The 24695-nt window shown below is 48.7% G+C and overlaps 3 protein-coding genes across 8 annotated transcripts in view; 1 reads left to right on the plus strand and 2 right to left on the minus strand.

Moving 5' to 3' along the window:
• Positions 1 to 37: 37 nt before the first annotated feature.
• On the minus strand, positions 38 to 5008 carry DERL2 (derlin 2). Its single transcript, XM_071447562.1, has 7 exons — positions 4895 to 5008; positions 4455 to 4520; positions 4116 to 4189; positions 3615 to 3708; positions 3002 to 3197; positions 1958 to 2048; positions 38 to 877 (listed from the first exon to the last, which is right to left on the minus strand). Exons 1-7 carry the CDS (start codon positions 4985 to 4987, stop codon positions 772 to 774), a joined length of 720 nt encoding a protein of 239 aa, XP_071303663.1. The 5' UTR covers positions 4988 to 5008; the 3' UTR covers positions 38 to 771.
• A 232-nt stretch (positions 5009 to 5240) lies between these two features.
• Positions 5241 to 7035, plus strand: MIS12 (MIS12 kinetochore complex component). Its single transcript, XM_071447563.1, has one exon. The coding sequence runs from the start codon at positions 5457 to 5459 to the stop codon at positions 6087 to 6089; it is 633 nt and encodes a 210-aa protein (XP_071303664.1). The 5' UTR covers positions 5241 to 5456; the 3' UTR covers positions 6090 to 7035.
• Positions 7036 to 13084: 6049 nt separating this feature from the next.
• The window catches only part of CAMKK1 (calcium/calmodulin dependent protein kinase kinase 1), a 100394-nt gene continuing 88783 nt past the window's right edge, over positions 13085 to 24695 (minus strand). For all 6 annotated transcript variants that reach the window (XM_071448006.1, XM_071448007.1, XM_071448011.1 and 3 more), the window contains exon 16: positions 13085 to 17759. In XM_071448006.1, coding sequence (XP_071304107.1) covers positions 17687 to 17759 — 73 coding nt within the window. In that variant the 3' untranslated portion in view covers positions 13085 to 17686. The remainder of the gene's footprint in view (positions 17760 to 24695) is intronic.

Consider the following 24695-nt stretch of genomic DNA (forward strand, 5'->3'; position numbering starts at 1 on the left):
CCTCAACACTACAGGATGATACAGAGGATTAACCAAAAAGGATCCAAGACATTTTATTCAACTCATAATCATTTTTTGAGTCCTGACTCCAGACAAGTTTCCTTCTCTAGTGCTGCAGGTCATCCAGTAACATCAGAGGGCACACGGGGGTGGATTTTGCAGGCACACCTATTTAACCACCACTGTGGGCACCTGAACACAGAGTCTTTGGGGGAAAAAACCACCAAAATGTAGCCTCAGCCTGCAGAACATTCCAAAAATCCAGCTGGCAGAGTGAAAAGCTTCATGTTGTGTTCCCTGCAGTTCAAAGATGACTGGAGACAGCAGCACCTCAGATTAAACAACCTTTTGCCATTGAAATGGTGACTTAGCCTTTCAATCATCTTGCAGTTGTTTTATCCAAGAATAAAAAAATGAGTTAAATCCCAAAAAGTTGGGTTTGTCCTCTATAAAGTTTCCCATAGAGTTTCATGTATCAAATAACTTGAAAAAAATGCTTTAGAAATCACTTTAAACAAGTACTTGTGTGGCCTTGTTAACTGAAGTTAACAGGAAACAGTTTCCAGTTTTACATTTTTGGCTCCACTGGATTTAGATGATGTCCAGCACAATGAATTCCCTGATGGGGAAGGGTGCTGGGAGTGCCTCGGGTGAGACTGCATTTCATAAAGTGCTTGTGTTCCAAAGCATAGAGCTGTCAGAGTCCTCTCTGTGCTGGGGAAGGAGTCCCCATGGGGCTGGAGCCAGGCCAGTGGCAGCCCCAGGCCCTGATTAACCCCCGAGGCGCTGCCCCTCTCCCCAGGCAAAGCCCCCCGGCCGCTCCTCTGGCAAGGGGTTGTAGTTGGGGTCATCCTCTGGGGTGTCAAATATTGCTTTCCTGCAAAACACAAAGCATGGTTAGCCTTTAAAACACAGCTTTCACTGTAAGGTCAAGACAGCACACATGCTGCACAGTGCCCTCCCTCAAGAACAGCCTGCCCAGGCAGTGGGGTTTATGCTCTCCAATTTGGAGCCAGCAGGAAGGAGACCCCCAATCAAGACTGATGAGGTGATTCTGCTATTTATGTATAAATATTCTATGCCAGATATCTTCAGGATAGTCTTATGATTCTGTGAAAAACAACATCAGGACAGCACACACGCTGTCAGCTCACAGCATTTGGTTGGACCAAATTCTCCACTTCTCCAGCTGAGCAGACCAAGTGCTCTCAGCCATTCCTATTATGTGGCTCCTCCTGACCCCTCACCATCACCCTCATGCTGCTTCTCTGAGCACTCCCTGACAGCTTTTACATCCTTGTTACATTGTGACACCCAAAACCAATTATGAAATTAAGACCATCACCCCTGTGGTAGTCTCCTCCCTCAAGAACAGCCTGCCCAGGCAGTGGGGTTTATGCTGTCCAATTTGGAGCCACCATAAAGGAGATCCCAAATCAAGACTGATGAGGTTATTCTGCTATTTATGTATAAATATTCTATGCCAGACATCTTCAGGACAGTCTTATGATACTGTGGAAAACAACCATGAAGGGTGTTCTGGGAGAGCACCACACAAGAGAGAACTGAGTGGGAGCTATAAACACTACAAACACTGAAGGATTTTTTTCCCAAAATTGTGATGTGAGGATGACTTACAGAAGAAAACAACCAAAACATTAAATATCTTATTTGTAGTACCTCAGCCACTGTTCACACTCAGCAGGGGACACAGCTTTGGTGCTGTCAGTAGAGTGTTATCAGAGAAACCAAAGATAAAACCCTCTAGCTCTTCTCCAGTTAAGTTGGTTCCCACTTTAACAAATTCCAGCCCCTTGTTTGGCAACACAAGTTGAATAAAAAGCAAGAAGACACCCCCCCAGTTCTGACTCTGCCCAAATGATGTGACTGAATTGCAAACAGTTTTCCAAACAAGCACTTTTGCCACGTCTCTTCCAAAGCAGACACCAATACTCACAGGACAGACGGTGTTCTCAGGAGCCTCCCACCACCAGGCTGATTGGGAAAGACATCCTCTAAGAAAAAATATATATGCCCAACAGCAATGCCTGGTACAGAAACAAAAGCCAAAAGGTGGTTTTTCAGTAGTTCTCCTTTACAATTCTCAAATGCTTTACACTAGAGTTTTCTGAAAAACAACACACATTTGTTCTTTCACAGAAAATTTGATGATACAGAAATATAAAACCTAAGGAAGAAAGCTAACAGCCGTAAAATGCTTAACTTATAGTATAGGACATTAATATTGGGAAAACATCTTGTCATTATTAAAAATACTGATGTTTTGGCTCTATTAGAGTTGATAAAAAAGTAATATAAGCTATTTTATTTCAGTAGACTGATGCTATAGTCAGATGATGCATCAGGGTTGATTCCAAGCAATAAAAAGCCAAAACATCAAAAGTTCTTTCTTTCCTTACCACAGCACAAAACATGCTACAATGGCTAGAAATCAGAAAAGCCTTAAAATGCAAACATAAAATAATAAATATATCAGAAGAACTAACACTAAGCATTAATTAGCCCTTGGATTTGATGATACAGAAACACAAAACCTAAGGAAGAAAGCTAGCAACAGGTAAAAAGCTTAACTTACACTACAAGACATTAATATTGGGGAGAGGTCTTGTCATTATTAAAAGTACTGATGTTTTGGCTCTATTAGAGTTGATACAATAGTAATATAAGCTATTTTATTTCAGTAGACTGATGCTATGGTCAAATGATGCATCAGGGCTGATTCCAAGCAATAAAAAGCCAGAATTAAAAACATCAGAAAATAAAAAACATCACAAGCTCTTTCCATCCTTGGCACAGCACAAAACATGCTACAATGGCTAGAAATCAGAAAAGCCTAAAAATATAAATATAAAATAATAAACATATGTGAAGAACTAACAGCAAGCATTAATTAGCCCGGAAATGGGACAAATCCCCATTTTCTGTTTCACATAAAACACGAGGATGAACAGATCCTCATGAGATTACTGCCATTGCTCACCCAGGAGATCCACAATGATGGAGTTCCCCAAGAGCAGAGAAAAGCCCATCAATACCCAGGGGAGGAAAGGGGCCTGGAAGATGAGGAGCCCAAAGAAGTTCATGCGGACGTAGGGGTTCCTGCGGCTCCACACGTACACCAGCATGATGGTGAACGCCTGTCCCAGGAACACCAGGTTCACAAACAGCCCAAAAAGCTGCCATGGCTCGTTAAGGAAACTCTTGTGAGGTCAGGAATTTCACAGCTTAATTTGTGATCTTGTGTTTTCCACACAGCTGGTAAATCCACTTTCTCAGCTGTAAGGATGTCAAACTACTGGCCATCAAATCCAGCAGGTGCAGCAGGATTCGGGCTACCTGCAGCATTAATAATCTCATTAAAGCAGAATTTAATTCTTCACAGACAACCTGAGCATGATCCCACATCTGAACAGCCCCCTGATAACCTCACTTCCATGATCAAGCAGAAAAAACCCCAAAAAAACAGCAACAATCCCAAAATATTCAAAACCACACCAACAAATATCAGTACTCCTTGTGCAACAAAGTAACAGCTCTCCTTCACACTTCTGTAGTTTTACTAAAGGAGCTTGGAATTAAAACAGAAAGGATACAGTCATTAAAAGTCCTCCAAAAAGGAACATAAATACAAAATCTGCCGTGCGACCCCGGAAAGAGCCTTCCTCGAGCATGCGGCAGTAGCGGTATCTGAGGCCAAGGTCAGGAAAACTCCAGTGTTCAAGAGAGTTCAGAGACATATCCAAGCAGGAAATTATTCACTTCTACATCAGCTTAAAAGTGTTTTGTCAATTTACTGCATCACTTGGCTCTTTCTGGATACTTCAGCACAGAGGGTGAGCCGGGAGATAAAAAAGTTACCTGGAATTTTCTCCTGCAGCACCAACCTGAAGGATCAGTCTTGTACAAATTCTTAACACCAAAAAAGTAACTGGCAAAATTCTTGACAATTTAAAAAGGAGACCCCCTTGAAGCCTTTGAAGTTGGCATTGCTGAATTCCCAGGACCTCAACCTGTCCTGTGTGCAGGTACAGCAACATTCCTGCACTCTGGAGCTCTGCTTGCCAAGGGAACCAACACAACTTGGTGAAGGATACAAAAAGATCATGTTAAATAAAAAATTAAAGCCAACTGGTCCAAAGAACAAGTAGTTTGTGATTAACCTCCATATCTGGAAATAAGACAAATACAAGGACTTTAAACATGACAGCTTATTTTTATTGTCTAAGTAGAGAAATAAGTAACAATGAAACTGAAATCTCCTTTACAGAAAATGAGACTAAGACCTATTTTAAGATATAGTGGTCTGCACTCTGGCTACAGTAACTTTTAAAAAGTGTATTTTTAATACAAAAAGTACACTGTTTTGAGAAGACAAACACTTAAAAAACTCTACAGCACACTTAAAAACCTCCAGTGCTTCAGAAAACACTTACTTGAAAGTGCTTAAATATTAACTCAGGGTTGAAATACAGCTGGAAGGGCGTGATAAGTTCTAATTGCTGAAAAAGAAGAAAACATTTTGAAAGGATCAATACAAGAAAGAAGAAAAAAAAAAAGGAAGAAGAAAAAATACACACCCAAAACAGCAACCCATTCCTGTGTGCCAAAAAGAGCCCAGCAAGTCACATCAGCACTGTGAGTTTTCTGGAGCCTCAATACAACAACCCTTTGGCGCTGTTGTTGTTAATTCGTGCTTTTCACCTCTCCCGGGCCCGGTTCCGGGAATCCCGAATCGCTCAGGGGGTCTGGGGACTCCAGACCCGGCTCTGAGCGCGGGCGGTGCCTGAGGGCGCCCGTTCCACGGCCACCCCACCCCGCTCCCAGCTCCCATCACGGCCTGCCAGCCTCCCTCCCTCCCGCGGCCGCCACTGACCACGGCGGCGGTGGTGAGGACGCAGGCGGTGGTGTAGGCCCGGGTCACGGGCGGCACCTGCAGGTACTCCTGCCGGAACGTCTGGTACGCCATCTTGGCGGCCCCGCCCCGGCCCGCCCGCCTCCGCGCCCACCCGACGCTCCGCGCTCCCATTGGCTGAACCGCAGCGCCCTCCCTCCGCCCTGCGCTCTCATTGGCCGAGTGGTCAGCTCGCGGCCGCCTCTCCGCGCTCCTATTGGTCGCCTTGCAATGCCCGCCCACCACCCCTCGCTGTCATTGGCCGAGAGGCCGCTCTTGGCTCGCCCGCCGAGGGACGGAGCGCTCAGTGATTGGGCAGGAGCGTGCCCTGGCGGGCGCTGATTGGCTGCGCCTGAGGTGCCCTGAGGCGGTGTTTGAGCGAGGCGGGAAAGCAGCGGCGTCAGCGGCGCGTCTCGGAACCGTCCTTGGGCAGAGCGGCCCCGGGCCCCGCGAACACCAGCGGCAGGAGCGGCCCCACTGCCTCGGGTACGCCCTGTGAGTCCCACCTTCCCCTCACGGCCCGGCCGCCCCAGCCCCCGCCGCCATGTCGGTGGATCCCATGGTCTACGAGGCGCAGTTCTTCGGGTTCACGCCGCAGACCTGCATGCTGCGTGTTTACATCGCCTTCCAGGATTACCTGTTCGAAATGATGCTGGTGGTGGAGGGCGTGATGCTGAAGAAGCTGGACAGCATTCCCGGCTGCAAAATCAGCCCTTCCAAGATCCGGAAATGCACCGAGAAATTCCTGCTCTTCATGAAGGAGCACTTCGATAAACTGTTCTCTAAAATGGAAGAAATGCTGCTGCAGCTGGTGCTGAACATCCCGAAGAACGTGCTGCTGCCCGAGGACAGGGTGCAGGAGCAGTATCCCTACAGCGAGGAGGAATTCCAGGCGCTGCAGGATGAGCTGCAGCAGCTGCAGCAGCAGTGCAGGGCACAGGCAGTCCTGGAGCAGGAGCTGCGAGCAGAGCTGGAGGAGCAGAAGGTTGTCAAGGCCGAGCTGGAGAAGATTTTGCAGTGCTTTGATGGGCTTGAGAACATCTGCAGGGAGCACGGCGCCGGCAACTTCAAGGAAAGCTTTGCCCTCCTGACACAGAGCTCTAAGAAATTGCAGGATGTGCTGAAAGAAGTTGAGGAGAAGAGCAAAAAAATTAACCAGCATGATCAGTTAATGTAATGGAAATTCCGAGAAGGCAGCAGATGCCATACAGAGAGCTTGCTTAAAATGACAGGGGCTTCTCTTCCCCTTACTCCACTCGTGCTGCCAGGATTTGGTCGGAAAGCTGTTAAACTGTGCCCGTTTGCTCCTCCCTAAGGAAGGAAGGGGAGAAAACAATCTGAGTTACATTTTACAAGCCAACTTCCTCAGTTTTGGGTCGCACAACCGGCGTTTGAAAACACTGAATGTTACCTTTGAACACTATGTAGCACTTCCCGTTTTAAGGGTTATAAAAACAAAGCCTTGTTAATACTTGTAGGAATGTGTAGGTGTTTCCAGCCTGAGGTCAGTGAGGCCATGGGGACTCTGCCCGCGGCCAAGGAGCTGCCTGGCCATGGCTACGGTGCCTTTCTCTGTGTTTGGGAAGTCAGCAAGGAGGAAATGCAGGGAGGAGGATGACACTGATGCTGGTGACAAGGTTCTGATGAGATCTGTTGGCATCAAACCAAATTTCAGCTCAGTTTCTGGAATTTCAGGGTTCCTCACCATTCCACCTGTGCTTGTGTTTCTCTCAGCACAGAGCAGAAGCCACTGGAGGAAATGAGCAATTCCATCACTTTGTCCTACTTCACCTTATGTTGCTTTATGTATTTGTTTGGGGGTTTTTTTGTTGCCCAGTGTCCCTTTCCTACTAAACAAAGTTTCTCTTATTAACATTTAATCAGATTTTCCTGTGAAAATGTTCTGAATATTGATAAGCTCTTGTGTCTTAATTAAACTTATTCTCTCTGTACTTAATTCAAAATCCCTGACATTCTGTGCATCTTTCCATGGCAGTTTTTTAATCTCCTGTTTAAAAATATTAATTTCTACTTTACTAGCATAGAGGTTTCAAATTCATTAACCCTGTGAATAATTTAGAGGTGACTGCAATAAAAAAGTGTATTGAAAACCTAAAACTCAGTTTGGAATTCTTTCTTCCCTGGATTGAGAAGAGTGAGATGTGAGAAGCGTCACTTGGCAGCAGAGGGCAGCAGCAGCCCGGCCCAGGGATCTGCTCCACAGGACGTTGGTCTCTTTTCCCAGCTCAGTGTGACTTTCCTGGACATCAAGAATGATTGTTTCCTCAGGTGCATCAGTTGTTTTATCCTCAGTAAACAGGAGACATTTTTTCTGGGTGTTCTGTGCCCAGAATGACCACACAAGGATTGGCAGAAAGCCCTACTGAGTTTGTACACCCCAACACTGTATTTTCCTTCAAAAAGGAATTATTCCCATTTTCACAGGTTTCTCCTCTCCCAGCCAGAGACAATTTCAGTGCCAGGCCAGGCTTCCTCCCAGCTGGAGTGCTGGGTGAGGGGGTGCTGGGCACAGTGGTTGTACTGGGCTGTGCCTGCCCCACTCCCTGACCCCTGGGTTTGGTATCCTGCTGTGTCACCAACCAGGGAAATGTGTCCACAGCTAAATCTGGGATTGATCATCCCACCCTCCTGGTGTGGATTTAACCCTCAGGCCCTCCTGTGATCATCCCTTCCCACCTGCTCTCAGAAATGCCATCCTCCCACACACGCTCCCAGCACTGCAGTCACCATAATCAAATCTTTTACAATAAATTTCACCCTGCTGCTCCAGAGAGCGGTGCAGGAGCAGTGCCCTCGGGCAGGGAGCTCATGGAACCACAGGATTCTCTGGGCTGGAAAAGCCCAGCAGTTCCCCCAGCACTGCCCCAGGCCACACTCACCTGTCCTCGAATGCCACATCCACAGAGGCTGGATCCAATGGCACTGGTGAGGCTCTCCCAGCTCCAAATCACATCCATGTGTTCGTGGGGTCTCTGGAGATTCAGAGCCTTAGAGCAGCTTGACAAACCCTGACTCCATCCCCAGTGGCCTCTCCATCTGTCCTTGTCCCACTCTGCCCTCCCTCCCTGTCTCTCAGAGGCAGATCCAGAGGTGACACTGGTGACAAGGCAGGCACAGACAGGGTAGCACCAGGCTGATGCAGGAGCAGGACCTGGCACTGGCTTGGAAAGGAGGGGCAGAACTTCCAGGTAGATGATTTTAATGCTCATTTTCTCCCAATACTTGCATGGAGCTGGAATATTCAGAGCCCCAGGCTGGGAGATACTTCATAACATCCAATGTAAAACCTGCAACCAGCTGCTGGTAAAACATTTCCAAAAGCCTTTTTCAGGAGAAAGAGCCTTGATGTCAAGCACTTGGTGCAATAAACACCCCAGCAGCAGAGCTGGGGTCTGAGAGGAATAAAGCCACTGGTTTTCCCACCAGGATAATGCCCTCCTGCTCTGGGACATGCAGGATCCATGGGGCTGAGGGTGTCATGGCAGCTGGATGCTCCATCAGATAGAGAATGGCTTCAAGCCCCTCTACAGTCCCTGGGACAGCAAAACTCACCCCTGGGAATAAAAGCATGTCCTGGCTGTGAGGAGGAGGAGGAGTACAGCTGGAATTGCAGGCCCTGTGCATGGACAGGGGTCAGAGAAAGCAGGGAATGTCCTGGCTCTGTGTCCCAGGGATGCAAAGCCCCAGGGGTTCAGTTCCCTGTATAAGGAGAAAAGAGAAAATTTAAACTAAGAAATTTTGGCAGCATTCACAGGCAGTTGAAGCAGTGTAGCCCTCCTTGACTTATATGCTGAATAATGGTGTAATTAGCAGCTGTTAATGAACTCACACCTGGCAAAATGCCGGGGGAGGAGGGGGTTACCATATGCCTCCTCATTAAGAGCATTAATTACAGGCAGGAAATGCTGGGGGCAGCCACAAGCTTTAATCACTTCACCTCAAGCTGGTGGTGGGTCAGCTCCTGCTATTGCCATCCCATGGTGGCTCAGGGCTCCCACCCCTGTCCACATCCCACAGCAAGGCTGAAGGGACCAACAGGGCAGGGAAAAAGATACTTATTCACTCTAATAATGAAAAAAAAAACCCTGTTGTGGCAAAACATTTTCTCCCACAGGGATTTTTGCTGGCACAAACTGAGCAAGAGCAACCCCCATCCTTAAAATGAACCTTGTGGAAATTCCAAATAAAAACTAATGGAGATGGACAGTGAGCCAGGCACTGTGAGTTATTCCAGCTGGTGAGTGCAGCAGCTCTTCCCTAATGTGTTTGCCCATCACACACCATAAAATGGGATGGGAGTGAACATTCCAAGTGCTCACTGGGATTTCCAGAGAGTTGCCCCAGTGCTGCCTCCCCTGAACCTCAGCCCTGGCAATAAAATAAATGGGGCAGGGAAAATGGGCATTCAGCTCCCATTAGTGGCTAAACATTGATTTACTCAAGCAAAGAAACTCAGTCAGGGCTTGGCTGCTGGTGGCTCCTGGCCGTGTTTGTGGGACATCCCTGGAAACTGTTAGAAAAGAACATGGTAAATGATTTTTTTCCTACTTAAGGAGAAGAAAATGGAAAACCTGGAAATGTTTGGCAATAAAGGAATCACTTTTACATATGAGAGTTTTTTTCCCCCTAATTAAACCATAGGAGAGAGGGAATGTGATTTAAAAGAAAAAAACATGTCCCTCACACAGCTCTACATGGCTTTGGCTGCTTCCCTGGCTGTTTATCCTGCTCTGCATCCATCTCACCCTGCTGCAGTTGGGTTTGGGTTGGAAGGGACCTTAAAGATCATCTGTTCCCTGCCATGAGCAGAGATACCTTTTACTAGACTAGGTTGTGACAAAATCATTGTAGGAATTTAATTTCAGCTTGAAGAGGAATAAAAATAATAAACAAACCAAGCAAAAAAACTAGAAAAATAGCATTGAGGCAAGATGGAGCCTTTGGAGGCCAATCCACAGGGTTGGATGGTGGTGATGCCCCAAACTGAACACTTTGAACCCAGTGGTCACAGCTATGACCCCTCTGCTTGGGGTCTGTCTCTGTAGCTCTGATTAATCCTATCCCCTTTCCTGGGCAGCCCTGCCTCCCAGTGCTGTCCTACTGGGGATTCCATTGCCCCTGATTTCCCCAGAGGAAGGAAATCCTCCTGCTGCTTTGTCTGCTAATGCCTCCTAGGCTCTTATTACTCCCATTTACACAATTCAGAATATGAATCCCTCCTGTCACCTTAATTTCTAATAATTAGTATTTGGTGTAACACTGCAGCAGACAGCAGCTCTTAATGAATATTATAATAGGCACTAAATTATAATTTACTGCTCTAGAAATCCATTTTGATACGTAGCCCACTTACAAGAAAATTAGGGGAAGCAGATTTCAAGCCATTTACCTGGCTGGATCCAACCCCAAATTGAGTCCCCAGCAAGATCCTAAATGATCATGAGCTCCAGGGGCATTTAGTGGCCTGGGACACGTCAGGGCTGGATGTGCCGTGGTGGCAGTGACGTGACCTCACCAGGACACTGCATTCCCAGGGAACCAGCAGTTCTGATTTCAGTGTTTTATTTACTCCCTGACAAAATGCTGGGGTATGAATCCACCTGGAGTAGATGGACAGCATTAATCCAGGAAGGGACCAGGCTGCTCTCAGAGGCCCTGGCCTGGGGCTCTTGAGGGGCATCCCCAGCCTAGTCCCTGGCTGTTCTCAGTGCCTCTGATGGCTTCAAAAAAGCTCTGTGTGGTTTGCAGCTGCTCCTGGGACGCCCCTGCGCGAGTGCTTCTGGTCAGGAGGGAGGTGGGTGGGGTGTGCAGCCAAAAACTAACGATGGTTAATAATGGTTTCGTTAACCAACAGTGTAAAGGCCATTGCCATGGGCCTCATGGGCTCAGCAGCCACAGTGCCCATGGTGATCAAGTCTGCCAGGCTCATATCCCATTGCTGAAGACCTCAGCACCCGTGATATCTTCAAGGCTACAGAGGAAGTTCATGTTCTGAATGGGCAAATTTGTGAAAGAGTTGGAAGTGTTCTGAAATGTGAGCTAGGATGGATATTTTTACAAAGGAAACATTTCCAGTTTCACTTTCTCCCTCTAGCGGAAGAAGAAAAATCACTTACAGGTGCTATTGTAAAGAAAAAAATTCCAGTAAAGTTTTTTTTATGTAGACAATTCTACTCAAAGCACAGCCCCACTGTTTTCCCAAGGCTTCCATTGAATACAATGTGGACTCTCCTATAGTAGGAACTGCCGGGTGATGCTTACTGAGATGTATTTTTTCTTTAGGATGCAACTGTCTCCAGACTGGAGAATATTGAAGAAATGATAAGTAAATTGACTTTTTTTTTTTCTGATTTCAGGTATGAAATGCAAGAGTGATGCAAAGGACTGATAGAAGAAGGATATGATGTTTGACAACCAGGCAAAGGTTTTGCTGCTTCACTGGGCAACAAAAAACAACAGAGGATCTGGTGAAGTGAGCTGGGAGTCACTGTGACAGTAACAACGTGATCAGCCACTGTTACCTGTCATGACTTTGTTGCTTTTGTACTTGAAGACAAAGCAATGTGCTGCTTGAGAGGAAAAGGGTAGAATTCAAATTTTAATGCACTTACCTTTGTGAAGATGTCACTGAAATGTAAAGATAGCCCTGTTTCCTTATATGTGAAATTAAATAAGGATTTCCTATAAAGAAATCATATAAGTGGAGCAGGTCTGTGTTTGTCCTTGACTTTGGCCGGGGCAGGAGGTTCCCCCTCTTCCTCTCTTTTGGGGGGACGGGGGGCGTCCCCATGCTCATCTGGCCCTTGGGGTTGCCAGGAGGTCTCATCCTCCTCTCGCCTAGGGAGAGGGCTCAGGGGTCTCTCCCTGTGCCTTTCCCCTCGTCGGGAAAACAAACACCAGTCAAAGCCTTCGGTGTGCAGTTAAATTGGATTCCTGCCAATTTTATTTTGCTTCGTCCACGGGGGCGGGGGAAGGAGGGGCGGTGCTCGAGGGGTCTCCGTTCCCCTCGCCCTGGGGGATGCTTGGGAAGGACGTGTCCTCGCCCGTCTCATCCTGCAGGATGATGGGGAGCTTCTCGATCCTCCTTACCTTCGCAAGGCTGGGGGTGGTCTCGGTCCCCATCCGCTTTTGGGGGGACCTTCTGCGCCTGCCCCTCTCAGATATGGGGGGATCTGGCATTGTGTCCATGTCCCTCCGGCTTAGGGAGGGCCGGCGCAGGCTCTCCGCCCCTCCTCGATTTAGGGTGCGGTGGTTCCATCGCCCTCCGCTCTGGGGGGCCATTCTCTCTGTCCCCCTGCGATTTGCGGGGGCTCGCCGCTGTCGTCGTCCTCGCAGCCCCCGGCCGTTCTGCGACCTACTTGGCTTTGACCGGCCGGAGCTGCTCTCCATCCTTCTTCGATTTTGAGGGGCCGGCATTTTCTCGCTGTCCCTCTTGGACCTGGGGGTCCCGGCACTTTGTCCCTCTCCTGTTTGGGGCGGGGGAGATGGCGGGGCCGGCGCAGGGGGCCGCGAGCGGCCACGAAGGGGGCTCCCACCTCCCTCCCAAGCGCGGCGCTCACCCCCCCGTAGCCCGGGCCTGCAGGGTCGCGGCGCTGCGAGGCAGGGGCGGCCCCGAGGTTGCGGCGTCGCGGGGCCGAGGGCGCAGAGCTCCGCCCACCCCGGCCGCCGCCGCTGCGCTCCCAGCGAGCGTGGCATTCCCGCCGCACTTTATATAGGCGGCTGAAACCCCGCCCCGCTCACCGGCAGCCAATAGAGGCTCAGTGACGACACAATGGGGCCGGAGCAATAGTGGAGGCCGTTGTGACGAATCGGAGATGCAGGGGGTGGGGCCTCGACGCCAGCGGGAGACGTGATTGGTCGACAGACAGAGGGCTCTGTGATGGGCGGGGCCGGGACGTGACTGAGCGATCTGATTGGTTGGGAGGCGGAGCGCTCTGTGACGAACGGCCAGGGGGCGGGGCCGGCGCCGGGCCGGGCTTTGGGCGGCTTTAGGCTGCGATCGGGGCTTAGGTCGGCTTAGAGCCGGCCCCGGCCTTAGGGCTAAAGGGGGCTTAGAGCGTAGAGCAGGGCTCGGGCTCTGACACGCACAGTGAGTGCTTCAGTCGCAGCCCCCTGGGGCAGCTGCCGTAGGAACTGCACTTACAGCCAGCGTCATCTCTGTGGAATTTATTGTCGTTTTCTCATCGGTTCTACAGTACAAAAGCATGCAAAAAATAGCCTCTCTCTTCATGGTACATATTTACAGTGCAACAGCCCCGTGCTGTCACAGTACTGAGTGCATTTACATCATGCTGGAATCGTAGCAGAGCACATACAGGGGCAAAGGTTCAGCTTCAAGTGCAACAAGAGACAGAAATACCAACAGAACAGGCCTAGAAATCAGAAAGAGCAGCAAAATTACAGCACAGAGGATCTGCATTGTACCCTCAAGGGTTGCAATTCATGTTTTCTTGCATTTACACCGTTTTTTGGGAGCGCTTTGATGGCTTTGTGGGTACTGACGGAGGGTCTGGGCTCTGCCAGCAGCAGCTCTGAGCGTACATGGCTTTTCTCCAGGAAGGGAAGGAGCTGCTGTCCTTCCCTCATCCCATGGAAGGCTGCATTCACAGCAACAGGGTCATGGCATAACGTGGGTTAATTCAGCCTGGGAGGGACTCGAGCTGAGCGTGGACTTGAGCAGAAGGATCTGGGCCAGAAAGGAATGTCCTGCACTGCTCTGCTCAGCAAACTCCCCCACAAACCAGCAGAGAGGTCTGGCACCTCATCCAAGCTCCATTTCCACACCAGCGCTCCACTCCCTGCTCTCCAGTCTCCCTGCTGCACCCCAGAGGTGCTCAGGTTCCCAGTGGCATCCCCCAGCACAGCCCTCCTGCCCTGGGAAATCCACTGGGATCCCTGTCCCTGGGGGAGCCTGGGCCTCTCAGGGGCTGGGACAAAGCTCTTGGGGTTTTGGGCAAGATGGGAGGGAAAGCACTGAGCTGGGGAGAGCAAACAAGCTCCCAGCCACACACCACAAATGGAGAAACTCCCCCATGGCAGCTCTGCTGAGGGCTTCAGGGCACAGTTGTGCTGAAGGAACGTGAAATTTCTCCCAGCAGCTCCTCCTTGCAAGTTTGGCAATAAATAAGGAATGGAAGTGCAGCCTGGGAGTTGTTTTATGGATCCACTGTTTGTTTTGCATGGAGCAGCTACACTGTTCCTTGTCAGGATCCCTCTGGTTGGAGCCCTACACAATGATGCTGCAAACCTCATCTGCTTGCAGGAGTGACATTGGCAGCAGCACATTCCTGCCCAAAGGGTTAAAGACATGGACTGTGCATTCCCCAGGGCAGGACAGAAGGGACTTGACCAGGATTTTTACTTAGCACTACCCCCAGAACCAAAGGCTAAGAGCCATTAACTGAGCAAGACAAACAAATGCACCTGCTGGAGATCAGAGATATGTGCTGCTCCCCCAAATGAGAAATTTCTTTCAAAAAAATCATCCTCAGCCTGCAAGAATCTGGAAAACTTGACCAGATGCAATGGTAATGGGGGAAAGAGGAGCCCTGCTGGTGATTCCAAGCCCAGCTAACCTAGGCCAGAGCATCCCAGTGCTCCAGGGACAGCAGAGAGGAGGATTTGGAGGGGAAAACCACAGAGCATGAGTGTGCCACACCTGCTCTGCAGAGCCACACTGAACCCCATCCCCTCCATCACAGAGAGGAGCAGACAAATATTTACCCATCCAGCTGAAGAGAATGATTTTACTGGAGAGCTGAAAGTGCTGCCTTGCCTGGGATGTTTATTCTCAAATAAATCCCCTCTCTTCAGCCTCTTCCTCTCTTCAGAGCAGATCCAGTTGCCCTGAGCTGCTCTAGCATGCACATAAACAAGCAGGGATTTCATTGCAGCTGTGGAATAGAGCCTGGTTTTGCTATCTGAGCCTTTCTCCTGCTGCCAGGGCACATTTTTCATCTCACTTCATGCAGGTTTTCAGGCTGCTGTTTGTGACACCATAGGGGTGGTTTTTTGGGGGTATAAAGGAAAGCCTGTTGGCAGATTTGCTGAAGAAACAAGGTGTGACACGAGCTCAGAGCTCAAGGCAGTGGTTCTTGGACCTGTGGGAACAGCTCCAGAAGGATTTCTTTTAGCTAAAAGGGCAAATATTTCAAAGTAGATTTTGAGATAATCATAAAAACCATTAATTTCTCTCCAAAACTGAAGTGATGATTTAGGTACCACTAAAGGAACATCATATGGAGCTCATTTGTAACTCATCATTTGTTTGGTTGCTTAATTAAGGCTGAGAACAGCCTTGGGCATCACTAAAATAACCGCAACTGCCTGGGTTAGCAAATTATTCTTGCCACAGATTAAAAATACAATAACTAACCCCATGTTTGCCTCCTTAGAGCTCTTTGAGCACAACCCAGGTATTGCTCAGACTTCAGAAGTTCCACAGGGATGGGGATTACCAGAACTCCCTTTTCTGCCTGGCACGTTCCTGAGATGTGTCTTTGCTCCAAGGTCACTCCCTGGCCCTGTCTTGGGGAAGGTTTTTTCCACAAACTGGAGGACAGATCACTTTGTATCCACAGGCTGTCCCTTCCACAGGCAGCAGTTCCACCTGGACAATCCTTCCCATTTGCAGAATCCCCTGCAGCCCTGAAATCCTGCATGAAGTGAGATGAAAAAGCTCTCAGACTTTTCACTCCCTACCTCTGGGTACTTAAATCTTCATTACAAGCAGCAAGTCCCTTGTCCCAGGCTGGGGGAAGGATCAGGGCATCCTCCTGGTGCAGGAGCAGGCTCCTCAGGGCATGCTGAGCTCACAGCTGGTGCAGACACCAAAAACCAGGCAGGATTTAGCACCTGGAAGCAGCAGGGCAGAGCTCAGCCCCAGAGCAGCAACCTTGACAGGATCCAACAGCAGCTCTCAGCATGAAAGGTCTCCATTCAATAGTGAAGCTGCAATGTTCTTTCCCATTTTGCCAATATTTACAAGGAAGAGCCCAGGCTGGGGAGTGCTGGGCATCCCACTGGGGTGGCTGAGTGAGGGGAGGTGACAGGCTGGGGACACACAGAAGGCACCAGCAGCAAAGCCCAGCTAGAAAATGTTGGGAACCATCGAGTGAGATTGCAGCAAACAGAACAGGAGCACCAGGATACACCAGTCACTACCAACAACCCCCCTGCACAAAAAATGAGGGAACAATGTCCCAAGTCCTCAGGATTAACCTAAAAACAGACACTAAGATGATTATGTAGGAACCAAATTTAATCATGCCCTTTCTTTAAGTACTATAAAATAAGATTTCAATCCCACTGGTTTCCCAGGGGCATGTTCAGACCCCATAAGGCTCAAGGGAAAATAATGACATATATTTGGACAGATGGATGTCACTGGTTCTTACTCTCTGAATGGAAGAGTGAAATTCCTGATTATCCACACAGTCTGTACAGTCAACAGCCACAAAAATGGCTGTATTTGCCTTTTTGTGTTTACCTTTTAAAGTGTAATCTCTTACCAGTTGTCAAACTATTGAGATGAAGCTTCTAACCCCAAGTTTAGAAGCAATCTATGGATAAAATAGCAGCATCAGTACATGCATAAAAATCAGAGTCTTAAAACAAAATTAAAATATAAAGCCTTTTTAAAAAAATTAAAAGATCAAGTTGTCAACTTGTGCTCTGTATCTTTCTAAAACCCTCCACCAACATTTTCCATCCTAGGAACCTCTCCCAGTTTGGGTCATTTTAATGAAATTAAAGTTTAAAAGCATCAGGTACACAAGAAATAAGTGAAGAGATGGAAATGAAATAAAATAAAGCCCAAACCTGCCACTCTTTTCAGCTGGAGACCATGGTCCGTGGGTGCAGGAGTGGGTGCAGGAGTGGGAGCACTGCCAGCTCTTTGGAAGAGCAGCCCTGGCAGCTGTCCCTGGAGCACCAAGCTGTTCTGTGTGGCAGCAAATCCCCATGCTCCAGGGCTCTGTGCCATCCAGGGCTCACTCACATCCAGGGAATCTCCTGTGACTCCTCTGCTCTGCAGCACTGCCTGACTAAAGCCACGGCTGGGGGCAGGACTGACACTGTGCAAAACTCAGGGATCATCCCTCCCTGTGCCTTTCTTTCTTCCCTTTTTGTATTTACCTTTTCAAGTGTAATCTCTTACCAGCTGTCGAACTATTGAGATGAAGCTTCTAACCCCAAGTTTAGAAGCAATCTATGGATAAGGGAAAAAGGAAAAGGGAAGAAAAAGAAAGAAAGACACAGGGAGGGACGATGTTCACTCCAACAGCAGCATCTCATATCATTTCACTGATACCCAAAGACATTTTGCCTTCATCTCCATACCAGCAGCAGCACTCCTGATGTACCCAAGTGCATTAAATAAAACAGCTGCCCTCCCGTACAAAACCTGTCTCTCTAACACCATTTTTTCCCCTGATGCTTGAAGTAGAGAATGCAATAACACAAGGAGAAAGTCTCTGTGGGGGGAAAGGCCCCTTGAGAGGAGCCCAGCCCGGTTCCTCGGGTGAAGCACAAGGCACGCACGGAGGAGCCGCGGGCACCTCGGCCGGGGCTCCCGCTGCTGCCCGGCTCCTCCCGCCGGGCTCGCCCGGCCCGGGCTGCTCCTGCTGGGCTCGGGCTGCTCCTGCTGGGCTCTCTCCGCTCTGCTGGGCCGCTCCTGCCGTGCCGGGCAGGCCCCGGGCTGGGCCGTGAGGGCGGTGAGGGTGAGGGCGGCCGGCCCCGGCAGCAGCCGCGCCCTCAGGCCGCGGGTTCGTCCTCGCACACGTCGGGCAGCTCCGGGTCCCGGGCGGCTTCTCTGCTGCCCTGCGTTCTGCAGGGTGTGGGGAGATAGAGACATGGTGGGCACACAGCAGGGCAGGGGGGGGTTTATATATCAACAGGGAGCAGCAAAGAAGCAGCAATGAACCCCTCAGCAATAGCCCAGCACGGTGCCCTGCAGGGATGGGCAGCTCGGCCTGGACACCTGCTTGGCTTCTGCTCCCAAAAACTGAGGTGCCCCCACCGAGATAGCAACCACCTAAAGGTGGACACCTAAATAGCAGGACACCTAAATCTTTCAGAGAAAAAGAATTTATTGCTCTCTTATCAGAAGAAACGAACTTCTCCCCACCTCGCTCAGCCCTGGAGATGCCTCAGGATTCAGAGGAAGAAGTTGACACTGACCAGACACAATCCTTCGTTTGAATGGAATTTATGCATCATGTATGAGGTGTATGAATATGCAACAGGCTGTTGCTTTTAAGGTTTAATCCTCTGTTAATGGGTGTCCTTTAGCAGGCTTATTTTGCCCAGAAAAAGGTGCCCAGACTGTCCATAACTCTTTGTTTTTATTGTCTCATATTGTCTAATCCTAATAATCCAAATTTTTATTACTCTAATTATATTACTATTTTTATAACCATTTTATTACTATTAAACTTTTAAAATCTTAGAAACAAGTGATTGGCATTTTTCACAGGAGATAAAGACATTGTGGGTACACAGCAGGGCAGGGGGGGTTTAAATATCAACAGGGAGCAGCAATGAAGCAGCAATGAACCCCTCAGCAATATCCCAGCACGATGCCCTGCAGGGATGGGCAGCTCAGCCTGGACACCTGCTTGGCCTCTGCTCCCAAAACTGAGCTCTCCACTGTAGTAATTACATATCCTCTGAACAGAGAGAGACATGGTTCTCCCAGGAGAATCCTGGGAAGCTGTGAGAAACTTAGAGGGAAGAATTCAAACAATATTATCTCTCTTTCTGTAACCATTGTTTATAGATATGCTTCTCCAGAGTGTAGTATGCACAGTTCACCAGTAGTGTGAGAGAAGATTCCTACAGGCCAATCAGGTCTTAGGACCACCATTGTTTCTATAAGAACTTCTAATTTCTAGATTTCTAATAATAAAGTGTCCTTTTCATTCCTTCTGATGATGGAGTCTCTGTATCACCTTTGTCTGTCCCTGATACCCCTTGGCTGATACTCCATTTCCCTGAATGCCCTTCTCCATGAGGAGGTATCTGGCTCTAGGGAAAAGTCTTGCAGGCCACCAGCATAGTTTCCAAATTATCTAGTTTGCATTTGGAGAGTTCTGGCTTGCTCTTCTTTAATCTGATTTTTAAAATAAAGATCAGAGGGATGGGTTGATCCCACAGCTGCTTCTCCAAAGTGCTGGAGTAAATGGCAGTAAAACTGAATGTTTCTACCAGAACCCAGTTTGTCCTACACAAAAACTCTGTGATTTTGGCTTTTTTTTTTTTAGCTTCTCTGAGTCTGCCTGGTCCCCAAAACAGAGGTCCCCAATATAGCAGTCCCCAAAGCCTGAGAGCAGCAGCCCTAGAGTCTCAGCCAAGGTCACTTCCTTGCACTGCACACACACCACAGTAACTTCAGCCTTTTCCTCCTACCCCTAACTTTTGATGTTTTCTCATGCAGAAGGCTTGAGCTGTGCTGCACTCAGGGCACCCTTGAGGAGCAGCACCTGCACCCTGCCCAGCCACCCCCAGACAGCATGAGACTGTCACTGGAGGGAGAAAAGGGGACATCTCCAGGTGCCACCCACGGCAGAAACTGATCACAGGCAGGTAACTTCACCTAAAACACCCATTTCTCCATCATAAAGACATCCACAACACAAGGGAGGTGATCACCTCCAAGCAGTGGTGTCTCCCAGGTGTGTCCAGCCTTGCTCACAGCACTCTGGCTGTACCACAGAATCATGGAATGGTTTGGGTTGGAAGGAGACCTTGAAAATCCCCTTGTTCCACCCCCTGCCATGGTCAGGGACACATTCCACTGTCCCAGGCTGCTCCAAGACCTGTCCAGCCTGGCCCTGGGCACTTGCTGGGCTCCAGGGGCAGCCACAGCTGCTCTGGGCATTCTGCAGAACCTCCACAGCCAGCTTGGCAGTGGAGTGTCAGTGCCTGGAGCACACAGTGTTTGGGGGCTCTGGGGGTATTTCCTGCCGAGGAATAACACAAAGTACACACTGGGCTAACCCAATTTTTGAAGAAACCAGAAATGATCAAAAATCATGTTCCCTTCTCCCTCCACTTCAGCAAAGCCCTGCAGTAAACCTGACCTTGAACTCATGGACCATTTTCCTGAGGGAAAGACTGAGGAACAGCCCTGCCTTCAGTGCCTGTCATCCCCCCTCTTCAAATGATTGATCACCTCATTTAGCAGCAGAGGCTCGGTTCTGTGGCAGCTCAGCACAGCCCAGCTCCCTGTCTGGCACATCCTGCTGATCCTGCTCCTGTCAGGGCTGTCTTCAGTGCTGTCCCAGCACTCTGAGCAGCCTCTGCCTCTCCATACACGTCCATGGCAGGCTGAGAGGACCCTCAGGGTGGCAAACACCAGCCAAAAAGCAGCAGAGATGCAGCACCAGAGCTCCATGTCTGCACAGGAGCAGGCTCCTGCTGTGAGGCCTGAGGCTGGGTGGGAATCCTCAGTAAATAACTCTTGCTAAGAAATAAGCCTCTATTTCTCCTACATTTTGTAAGGCACAGGGGAGCAAAGCCTGGTTTGTGCAGTTACCCAGGAGAGTGCATGGCTGTGGGGGGATCACAGGAGTTTTGTGTCCCACAAGGAGGGAGCCTCCCCACACTGCCCTCCCAAACACAGGAGCAGGGGGCAGCGAGGGTGTGGGACAACCCACAGAGCACAAACACACCCCTGGATTCCTCCAGGAGCCCCATTCAGTGCAGGCTGCTCAAGTCCCTTCCTCCCTCCCTATGGAAATGCAGCAGCAGGAGGCAGTGGCACCACGTCAGTCCCCATCTGCCTCTGCCTGCCTTCTCCTGGCTATTTTTGGAGAATCTCTGCAAGTCCTTCCTCATGCAGAGCAGGTGACATCCTGGCTCTGGCCCATCCATGTGTCTCAGAGCCATAATCCAGGCCAGACAGAGTCTCCCAAGTGCTGGAGCTGCTCCCAAAGGTATTTAGAGATGTGTGGTTGTTTCCCAGTCTCTCAGCCCAGATCTTCCAGCCTGCTGGAGGCTGTGTCCTGCCTAACCACTGTATCCTAGGACTTCCCACTGAGGTGTCTGTAAGCAGCTCATCATGGTTTGCATTCATGTTATTTTGTTATTTATCAGAATTAACTGGATCAACACTTCCTAGAAGGGTCTGTGCAAGTGGTTGGACAAGTGACAATGTTTTGATGAAGTCCTGGCTGAAGTGGTCACTTGGAGCAACCAATTTTGGTCTGCCCAGAGCCTCCCAGTGCTGCAGCAGAGGCAGAAGCACAAGGGAGTGGTGGAGCATCTGGAGCAGAGATGGCTCCAGCCTTTTCTTTTCCACAACCACTAAATATTAAAGTCAAATTCTAAAGCTCAGCCTTTCCCAAATTCTGTAGCTATTCACTCTGCAAACGTGGGGCTGAGCAGCACTTCCTGCTAAAACCCAACTGGTTTTTTTTCACCCCTCCCTCCCTAAAAGCAGCTCAAAGAATCACAAATAGAAATAATAATAAAAAGCACACATAAACATTAGTGTGACACACACAGAATGACTGCAATAAAACTGCTCCTACAGGAAGGAAGGATGGAGTAAAATGCTGTCACTACCACACAAATCACACAGGGTGAGGAGAGGACACAGGTTTCTACAGCACCCATGGGCAACACAGACATGGAATTACCTTAAAGATGGATGCAAATATACAGATGTGTTTAAGAGGAATCTGTCCCTGAGAGCAAAACAATGAGACAAAGGAAGAAAGTGATCATGAAGACAATGGCAGCAGGTGAAGGAGCTTGTATTTCTGTGCCTGTCCAGCCTAGAGTGCAGAGAGGAATGGGGATGGAACATCACCACATTTACCTAAGGACAGGTGAGGACAGGCACTGGTAGCACTGGTACAAACCCACTCCAGCCCCTGCCACTGCTGAAAGCCCCAGATGCCTCCCAGCACACTGCTGGTGTCCAGCTGTGCTGCCCTGGCACCTCTGGGCTTTTGTGTCCCTTGTGCAATGGGGCAGAGCTCCAGGAGCACTGGGCCCCCCACTGCTGGTTGTGGGTCATTCCAGAGGAAAATCCTGTGCCACCTGCAAGTGGGGCATGGCTCTTCCCACAAAACATGCAGTTCTCTCTTTGGGAGGAGCTGTTTCTGCTCAGAGACCTGGGCCAGCCACTTTTTTTTATCTCATTTTCCCCCTTGGCTTCCTTATGCCTAACCCACATGGATAATATGGCCCTAAGGGCAGTGACCTTTTGGGTCTCTTTTTGGCAAGAAACAGGGTAGGCTTTTAAAATACCAACTGATCCCCTACAGAGGAGCTGACAACCACATTTCATCAACAGTGTTAGCAGCCATAATGGGCAAGTAAATTGGGTCTGTCAAAATACAGCAATTAATTTGATAGGTAGTACTTGCAATAAATGAGAGCAATAAAATGTGGTGAAGCCAGGGCTGACTCAGTTAGGAGAAATGTGGAGCAGGCAGAAGAAATGCAGCAAACACTGCTAGCAGAAATCCAGAACTTAGCTGTGAATGCTGAACTGGGCTTAAAAAATACCCTGGAGCTGGAAAATTAGAAAACATCAATTGGTTCAGCAGCCACCATTAATGATGGGCTTGAACCTGGCCGTGGTCTGCAGGATCTGTCAGACTCCATGAATCACTGCCTCTCCTGGGAGCTCCTGCAGGAAAGGCAGGAGGCAGTGACACCTGGCCACTGCCCAGCTGACAGGGAGGTGACAGCTGGCAGCTCTCACACCATTCTAGGTGTACAAAACAGCAACTGCTAAATGGGGCATCATCCTTTTAGTTCCCCTCCACCTGCTGAGTGTGTCTGCACTGAACAATCTGCCTTTGAAACTGCTCAGTGCTGATAAACAGAGCAATAAATAACAGCCAGGAGAGGATTTGCTTTTTCCAGGTCTAAAGAGTGCTAAAAAAACATTCTGTCCTCCCAGTGTTGACTCCAGAACTGTTTCACATCAGTGGTGTCTTAATGGTGTCCTCTAAAGGCATCAAGGCTGCCACAGCAAAGCCCTGCTGCTACCACAGACATCTGCCCAGAGCATTTCCAGGGACAGAGCCCAGCATGCTTGGAGGTAATGCAGGGAGAAATTACAAAAAGATGCAGCCACATGATTTAGTTTCCTCCTCTCCAAATCCCAAGGAGTGAGCTTGAAGGACAGCTCCATTTTAAGAGTCATCAATTAGGCATGAAATAGCAGAAAGCTCTGGTAGCAGAGCTCAGCTCAGTGCCAGAGGATCTCCTACAGAGTATATCCCCAAAATGGCACAGATGTGAGATGCTTGAGGCAGCACTGAGTGGGGCTCTGGCAATTTCACATGCAGCCTAATTAAATAGATTGAATGTGAAACTGGAGTACTCTAATTGCTTTCCTTTTTTCTTCCCTAGAAACACAAGAAGTTATTTCCTACCTATAACCAGAAGGAGATGCAATATTTCAAAATCTGATTTATGTCCCTCTGAAGACCCTGCCACTGGGACAAGGGGCTCTGTGCAGGAGAGCTTGGCAATGTGTGGCTCTTTTTTTTCTCAGCTCCTCCTGGGCAGCCCCATGTCCACAGCACAGTGATGGCTGCAGGCACTGCTTTTCTGGCAGGTCCCAATTTTGGGGTCTCCTGTCCAGCTACAAGGGTGATGGACATGCAGAAACTCTGCAGAGCCTTCCTACAGCAATATTTTCTGCTCCTGCAAGATCCTAAAGCTTTACAGAAATCCAGGCTCACTTGAAACTTATTTTAACACAGCTCTAATCATAACATTGGCACTTTATATCTGTAGCAAGGGTGGTTTTTCCAGGGAACAAGCAATATGAATTAACAAGTGGATGAGCTTGGTGTCTACTCTGTTTGCCCCTGAGGAAATAACACTGTCATCAAGAGATAACTCACTGAACAATGAATATTTCCCATTTAGCTGTGGCTCACTTGAGATTAATGTCATTGGATCCAACACATTTATTTAAATTTGAAGTTATTTTCATTAGATTCAGTCAGTAAAATGTTTTCCAAAGTTTGAAATAATAATAATCCATATGCCTTAAAAGGAGCATCCCTGCTGTGGTGTTTAATACACAACACCATTTGTTGGAGAGGCTTGGCAAGTATCTTTCTTTTAAACAACAGTTTTGAGATGGGTTCTCAAAGCTTCAGTTGTGCATGAAATAATTTAGGATTAAGTCAATTGTTACTGCCAAAAATTGGCACTGATGGCATGAGACTGAGAAATTAAGCACAGGGATTGGTGCAGTGGAGAACTGGCACATTCATATTGGTTTGGGATATTTCTAAGTGCTCACACAGCTGGGCAGAGGCCAGCCCAGCACGGCTGCAGCTCCATCCCTGGTTTGGTTTTGTAAACTGAGGGCACCAGACACAGCAGCACAACAATGGAAGTGACACAATGCTTTAAAAAATAAACCTTTCAGTCTGTACAAGGAGCCTGAAAACACACAGGACCAGAATGAGCTGAGACAGGGAAAGATGCTGGGTTTCAATGAACTGAAGAAAATCTGACTAGCAACTTTAAAAAGGGGACAAAAGTGAAGGCTTACAGCTCATCTTGAAAGCCTAAGAATATTTTATAAAGGACAAGACATTGATAATGTGGCTGCTCAGAAGTTTCACAGCTCCCTGAGATCAAATGAGCTTTGTTTTTTCTGAGCAGATACTGAAGCACCCAGCTCCAGGCAGGAGCCAGCACCAAGGGTCCCAGGGGTTTTCCCATCACCTGGGTGGGTTTTCAAGCACCTCAAATTAAGGTAGAAGGGAACAGGTCCCAT

This window comes from Agelaius tricolor, unplaced genomic scaffold, assembly GCF_023055355.1.
Source record: "Agelaius tricolor isolate 1412-34295 unplaced genomic scaffold, bAgeTri1.0.p SCAF_25, whole genome shotgun sequence".
Taxonomy (NCBI): Eukaryota; Metazoa; Chordata; class Aves; order Passeriformes; family Icteridae; genus Agelaius; species Agelaius tricolor.